At 61.2% G+C, this 6,677-nt stretch overlaps 2 protein-coding genes, 1 long non-coding RNA gene and 1 other non-coding gene across 8 annotated transcripts in view; 2 read left to right on the top strand and 2 right to left on the bottom strand.

Annotated features, from left to right (window-relative positions):
- The window catches only part of TRAF7 (TNF receptor associated factor 7), a 17,057-nt gene extending 16,885 nt beyond the window's left edge, over positions 1 to 172 (bottom strand). Inside the window, exon 1 of one of the 2 annotated variants that reach the window (XM_029946314.1) lies at positions 53 to 172. The gene's annotated coding sequence lies outside the window, so the exon portion shown is untranslated. The remainder of the gene's footprint in view (positions 1 to 52) is intronic. The other variant, XM_029946317.1, reaches the window with a different exon arrangement.
- A 302-nt stretch (positions 173 to 474) lies between these two features.
- LOC115298014 lies at positions 475 to 1,688 on the top strand. Its single transcript, XR_003911559.1, has 3 exons — positions 475 to 707; positions 938 to 1,053; positions 1,461 to 1,688. It is a non-coding gene; the product is annotated as an uncharacterized LOC115298014 (long non-coding RNA).
- Positions 748 to 830, top strand: LOC115300577. Its single transcript, XR_003912741.1, has one exon. It is a non-coding gene; the product is annotated as a small nucleolar RNA SNORD60 (small nucleolar RNA).
- Positions 1,474 to 6,671, bottom strand: RAB26 (RAB26, member RAS oncogene family). 4 transcript variants are annotated; one of them, XM_029946319.1, is made up of 9 exons: positions 6,597 to 6,671; positions 5,451 to 5,561; positions 3,530 to 3,571; positions 3,378 to 3,444; positions 3,157 to 3,209; positions 2,747 to 2,812; positions 2,583 to 2,639; positions 2,405 to 2,494; positions 1,474 to 2,303 (listed from the first exon to the last, which is right to left on the bottom strand). In XM_029946319.1, exons 2-9 carry the CDS (start codon positions 5,556 to 5,558, stop codon positions 2,268 to 2,270), a joined length of 519 nt encoding a protein of 172 aa, XP_029802179.1. In that variant the 5' UTR covers positions 5,559 to 5,561; positions 6,597 to 6,671; the 3' UTR covers positions 1,474 to 2,267. The 4 variants fall into 4 exon arrangements, with proteins under 4 accessions (XP_029802179.1, XP_029802180.1, XP_029802178.1 ...); XM_029946320.1 differs by having other exon boundaries at positions 2,405 to 2,491; XM_029946318.1 differs by having other exon boundaries at positions 2,405 to 2,481.
- Between the last annotated feature and the right edge of the window lie 6 nt (positions 6,672 to 6,677).

Below are 6,677 nucleotides of genomic sequence, written 5' to 3'. Positions count from 1 at the left end.
GCGCGGCCCCGGGACGCGAGCCCCAGGCCGGGCGCGCCGCTCGGACACTCACCCGCCCGCGGCCGCCCGGGAGCGGCAGCGCTACCCTCCCGCTTCATCGTGCCCCCGCGGCTGCTAACCGGGAGAGAGACAGGACCCGCGAGCCGGAAGCGCTGGCACGCTACGCCCGCCGGGACATGTAGTTCCCCGTCTCTCAATGGCCGGGTCACCGCCTCACGCGCGGCCGCCCAGAAACTACGACTTCCGTCGGTTCTGACGTCGCGGAGCGGGATTGGTAGCTTCAGAATCATTCTATGTTGCAGATCGGAGTCTGATTGGTTGTGTGCATTTGTCGCTCACAGTTAAGTTCCAAGGCCTCTGCTAAAGGGAGAAGCTTTGCAAGTCTGGTCTAGGAAACAGGGGGCGGGTACTTCCGGCATGATTACCCAATCGCAGAGGTAGAGCAGTTTCTATAAAAGCTTGAGCCTCGCACCCTTGCTTTCTTTCGGGATCCAGTGGCGGCGTTGGGTCTTTCTTTATGTGGTCGCCGTGAGCCTATGTGTGGGGAGGAACTGGTCACCGAGTGGAGGTCCCCTCGAGCCATCTTCCGCCTGGACTCTGCCTCTGTACTCATAGTTGTACATGTTCCTTGTTCCGCCCCCCCCCCCGCCCCCCCGCCCTCCCGTTCCGTTGGGGAAGTGCGACTCCAGACCAACTTCTCTCTGCAGGTAAGCCTGGGCCGGGCCTGATTTCCCCCATGCAGCTTCGAGCCTGTGATGAATTGCTTTAATCTCTGACACCTCGTATGAAAACTGCACGTGCAGTCTGATTATTTTGCAAGACTGAGGCTTCAGGGTGCGCCCCCTTGACAGGAGGGGCTGGTGTGAAAAACATCTCGTCCATAAATCGGGGTAGTGGGCTTGTGTCTACATTTCGCCTCTGTATGTCTGACTTTCAGGGCTGTCGGTGACGCGGTTGGAGACCGTGAACGTAATGAACATCAGCCCCGGGGGCCTGTTGGTAAGGTGGGAGTCCATGTCCGCATCAGCGGCGTTTAGCAGTAAAGCAGAGATGGTGAGTTGATGGGAGCGCAAGTGTCTTTATTTTCACGCGTTTGCACCCCAGAGGACTCCGCGGGAGGACTGGCTCATCCCTGGGCAGTCTTGGGAAAGGGTAGAGGGAAATGGATGTTCACACAGTGACTTCCCCGTTTCTTGTCTGTAAGACCTGAAACCCCGGGGTTGGCCCTTTGTCTTGGGCAGGTGAGGAACTCTTAACTCCTCACTAACCGGCCGGAGAGCGCTGTTTTCTGTTTCGTCGGGTCTTGCGGAGGGGAGTGGACGTGAACCACCTAGGTTCCCGTGTGCTCCCTAGACAGCATTGGGGTTCCAAGCAAGCCTAATTGACAGTACTGCCCTCTTAGTGTTGTCTTCAACCTGTACTTTGCTGAGGGGGCAAAAAGGGAATTTTTTTTCTAACAGAAGAGACTGGCAGTCCAGAAAACACAACTTTATTCACTAAGACTGAAAACAAAGACTCTTAATCTAAACCGACCTACGAGATGGAGCTCACTGCCAGCCTCCTGCGTTAACTTTGCTCTGCCCAGGACTCAGCTAGGCTGGCAGTTCTAGCTTCCCTGACATTTACTGATTTCCCACGGCATGCCATTCGTGTATTATAAAGCCGCAAACTTGGCGTTCTCAAGGTAACACGAGAGGAAGACCCTGTTGGTGTTTGAACAAACCAGAGTCTCCGAGTGTGTGGGTTGGCAGCAGGTGGCTCTGGTCCTTGGGGCACAGATGCATGATTGGATGTGCAGCGAAGCCCTCTGTCCCGGGCATGGACAGGAGGCCGGCCTTTCCCTGCCTGGGGAGCGTTCGTCGCTGAAGACATGGCTTTCTGAGGGGTTAGGCACTGTACACGCTGTGCTGGCACCGGGGCCCAGCCTTGGAGCCAGGCGTGTCCAGGAGAGGGCAGCAGAGTGCCATGGCCACAAGACCAGGCTCCCTGCACGGGACACTTTTGCTTTTCCATCGAGGCCTTGGGGGCAGGGCCCTGAGGCGGCAGCAGGTGGAGGGGGCCGCAGACCACCGGCTCCGTGAAGCCTGTCGGAACCGAGGCTCTAGGGAAAGGCAAGGCTCAGTCTGCGATCCCAGGAACGGTGGGGCTGGGCTGAGCAGGGGCCCCCCGGAGGACGTGCAGTGGCAGTGCCCAGTTGGGTTCAAGGTCTGCAGCAGGAGGCCCCTCGGCCCTCCCTCTGGACGTAGTCGTGCAGCCGGAAGCGTGGCTCACTGGGGACCTTCATGGAGCGCTGCTTCAGCTCCCTGGGGGGGGGTGGAACAGAGGGAACCGTGGAACAGCCTCCACCCCACCAGAGATTTCAGGCTCGGTCTGGAGGATCATCCTGAGGACTGCCAGGACTTACTTGGCTACGGCTGTGAAGGCCAAGTCCACGTTGAGGCCGGTCTTGGCACTCGTCTCCATGAAGGGCAGCCCGTACTCCTGCAAACAGCTGCTGCCAGCCAGGTGGCAGCCTGGTGGAGATAGCCCAGGCCCTGCAACCCCAGGGACACTCCCTGGCCACCCACTGCACCCCGGCTCACCTTAGCCAGCTTCTCCCCATCCTCCCTCTTCACCACGCGCTCCTGGGCAGAGTCCACCTGGCCGGGGTGGGGGTAGGGGTCTTGGTGAGAACAGGCCCAGGGCTTACCCCACCACCCCCACCCGCATCCAGAGCCACGGCGCAGAGGACGGGCTGGGTGCTCACCTTGTTCCCCAGCAGCATGAGCACTGCGTCATGCTGGGCATAGTCCTGGATCTCGGTCAGCCAGGCCTGTGGGGGGAAAGCTGAGACCAAGCTGGAGGCTGGCACTCTGCGTGCCCTTTGGCCCTCCGGGCCCCACTCTTGAGGTGCCTGTTGGGGGCTCTAGCTAACAGGAGAGCCCAGAAACCGGGGTCCCTGTGTCATATGCTGAGGCACCCTTGTCAAGCACCTTGCCCAAGGTGTTGGGAGGACTGGAAGATCCCCAGAGTCCCTTCAGGGAACACTCCACCTGAGCCACCAGAGGGGCTGTCTCCCTGCTGCCCGCAGGTCCTCAGCCCCCTGGGACCTTAATAGCATCATGGTCTGTTCCTACCACCACCACCACCACCACCACCAGGAAGGAAACCACTGACCTGGATATTGTCAAAGGAGGCCTTGTTGGTGACATCATAGAGCAGCAGCAGTGCTGGGGGCAGAGGGCCAGTGAGAATGCCTTCATGGCCCACAGCAACTTCCTGTCACCCACACCCCCCTGTGCACAGTTTCCACGCTTCCTGCCATGCTCATGCCCAGGGTGCCCGCAGAGCACAGCCTGTGACTCCCTGGGACTGGCATTCCCCACCCACAAGCTCACCATGAGCGTCGCGGTAGTAGGCGTGGGTGACACTGCGGAACCGCTCCTGGCCAGCCGTGTCCCAGATCTGGAGCGACAGGCACAATTCCAGAGCCTGGGCTGCTGGTCCCTCCTCGATGTTCACTACCCTCAACCCTCTGCCCCCCACTCACCTGCAGCTTCACCTTCATGCCATCCACATCCAGAACTTTGTTCTGAAATACAACCAGCCCGGTCAGTGGGAGCCCAGCAACCAGCAGCTAGAACACTGCAACCCTCCAGTGGGTAGCTCCCAGGGGTGGGGTGGGGTGGGGGTTGCACGCAGTGCCAGGGTGGAGCCCGAAGCCTGAGGTCCCAGCTTCCTCCTAGCTCCCCGTGCCTCTGTACACCTCCCCTGCCAATGGCCCCTCTCCCACCCAGATGGCCGTCCTGCTGGACTTGGAGGTTGTAGCCCTCCATGGCCAGTTCTGGGCCAGGTGTGTTCTCTCCCCACCCTGGAGGCCTGGCACATGCCCCACCAGCTTCCCTGCCCATGGAGGCCACTTGCCACTACCCTCCCCAGTCAGTCACTGAGTCCTGTTGCTCTCACCTTCCCTCTCCCAGCCTGACTGCCCACCTCCCCCAGGTGCCTAGCCCTGGCCAGCTTCCTGATTTAAGAGCTCTTTCCACTGAGACAGCAGCCCCCTGAGGACAGGACCTGGTGCAGTGACCACAGAGCCCGAAGTGGCCTGGCACACAGTGGGTGCTCACTGAGTGTTTCCTGGTCAGTAGTGCTCCCTAGCCCGGCCTTCCCAGCACAGGTCTGGTGGCAGGGAGAGGCCCAACCCCACAGTTCCTATCTGCGGGGGTGGGGGTGGGGGCCCCTGGCAGCTGGACTGGCACCGCCTCCCTCTTCCCCAAGCTCCTGTCAGGGTGCTTCTGGGTCTCCAAGGAACCAGTGGCACTGCCATCTGCTGGGTTGAGGTGGGGGCTGGGGAGGACACCTGCCCCCACTGACACCCTTGAACAGGGGTGTGAACCAAAGGCCTCACCTCCCTCCCCACCTGTGCCAGAGCCAAGAGGAAGGTGAGAAGGGGAAAGATGGGTTTAAAACAGGCAAAGGACCACCTGTCCCAGGCCTAAACTGCCCCCTTTTGGCTCCTGAACCCTTACTTCATCTCAGATTTGAGGGGACCTGGACCCCCAAGCAGGGCAAATAATGGCTCCCCAGCCTGGAGGGAGCCCCTTTTCCCGTTCCCAGAATGGGCCTCCCTCCCAGCCTCCCACCAACTGGGTCTAATTAAAGGGTGAGAAAAAATGCAAATTTAGGATTTGTCTAGAACACACCAGCACCTTGGCAAGGCACTCAGAATTTAGACTGGTGACTTGAGATGGGGGCTGGGGTGCGGAGCCCCATGGGCTTCAGGCTGCAGCCCGCCACATTCCCTGCTGGCTCCACAGCCTGCTTAGGGTGCCAGGTGGGAGGGAGACTGGGGGCTTAATGTCCAGGGGCACCTCTGTCCCTCCAGGAAAGCCCAGGACACAGCCCTCCCGCCGGGGCAATGAGGGAGGGGGCTCTTAAAGAGGGGGTACCAGCCAGGCAGCAGCACTTCCTGTGAGCCTCCTCACCCCAGGACAGGAGCCTGCCCCTGCTCCCAGAGGGGGTATGCACTCCACACCACCTGTCTCTTAGGTCCTTGGCAGGCTACCTGGCATCTCTGTACAAGAAGGACAGTGGCCTTGAGCGTCCTATGACGGCCATCGCGGGGGTGGAGTGAGGGGGGCACCAGGGTCCACCTATCCTGAGACAGAATGCAGCTCCAAGCACAAGGGAGCTATCCCTGCTTCAGTCTAATGCAACCATCACCTGTCCCCAGGACCCTTCGGGGGGGTCAGGAGGTGGGCGGTTTGGTGGTTAAGGCATCCCACCTCAAACACCCCCCCGCCACCGTGCCCCGAGAGCCCCATGGTCCAGACAGGAGCTCGAGCTGTCGGTGTCACGGGGCACAGAACCAGCTGCCCAGGGGTGTTGTGAGAACACCAGTGAGCTGGTGTCGGGGGCCCAGGGCATGCCTGGGCCACCTCAGGGCTTAGCACATGAACCCCCACTCTCACCCGGAAGTCGATGCCCACAGTGGAGATGAAGGTCCCTGCCAGGAAAGCCCCGTCCTTGAAGCGCACAAGCAAGCAGGTCTTCCCCACGCCTGAGTCCCCCACCAGCATGACCTGGGACCAACAGGAGAGTCAGAAGTGTAAGGGACAGAGGGTACCAAGGTGCTGGCCCATCCAGAGGAGTGTCTGGCCTCCCCTGAGCTGGCCTGGCCAGGAGTGGAGGAACCCTCCCAGGCCTGCAGGTTTAGGGGGAGACACGGCAGCTATGGTCACTGCCAGCCTAGACCTCCAGTTCCCTCCTCCAGAAGGTTCTGTCCCTTCTAGAACAGTGACCCTATTCAATCGGTGAGGAGTGGGGGCAGCTGCCTCCAACCAAGGTCCGATCCAACCCACCCCCAGAGCCTGGACACTGTGCTTGATCTGGAAGGGAAGCATGTGGAGCATGGTGGGAAGCTGAGCCGGGATTGGTAGCTGGAGACCTGAGGGGCCTGGAGGGGTCTCTGTGCCAGGGGGGTCTTCCAATCCCAGTAAGACTGGAGGAATTTGCCACGTGGGAGTCAGGTCTTGGTGTGAGGAGGGGCCCAGGTCAGGTCTGTGGAGCAGGAGGGGCAGTCAGGCCTCCCTCCTCCTTCCCTCCCCCAGCCTGCTGAAAGGCTCTAAACCCAAAGAGGGTCTTGACAACCCTACACAATTTCCGGGCTCCTGCCTGGGGCTGAAGGAGGCCCCCAGTTCTCCCCACCCAACTGGCAAACCATTTTTTAATGTTCCCCTTCCTCCAAAAAGACGAGATCCACAGACCCTGGGCATGAGGAAGGCAGCATATGGGAAATGGTGAGAATGGGCCCCGCACGGGGGTCGGGGGGTGGGGTTGTCATTCGGGAGCAGGGACGGAGCACCTGCCAGGTCTGGGACCCCTTGTCCAGCTTTGCCAGCCGGGGCTTTAGGGGGCAGGTCTTGACAGCTGTCGGCTGAAATCCGGGTCTGAAGGTTGTGTGTGTATGCCATGCACCGTGCCAGCTGCTGGGTGCCGCTCTGGCGGGGCTCCCCGCCAACGGTCCGCGGGGCCTCGCACCCCCTCCCCGACCTCTCCCCGCTCGGCTCCGGCGGAGCGCCACCTGCTGCGCTCTCCTGGGGCGGGGGCCGGCTCACCTTGAAGGCGACGTCGTAGAAGTCGCGGCCGCCAAGCGAGGGCAGGCCGGGCTGCGGGGGTCCGTTGGGCCGCGCCTGGGG

Source organism: Suricata suricatta, chromosome 8, assembly GCF_006229205.1.
Source record: "Suricata suricatta isolate VVHF042 chromosome 8, meerkat_22Aug2017_6uvM2_HiC, whole genome shotgun sequence".
Classification (NCBI taxonomy): Eukaryota; Metazoa; Chordata; class Mammalia; order Carnivora; family Herpestidae; genus Suricata; species Suricata suricatta.
This window is presented reverse-complemented; position numbering and strand designations above follow the sequence as displayed.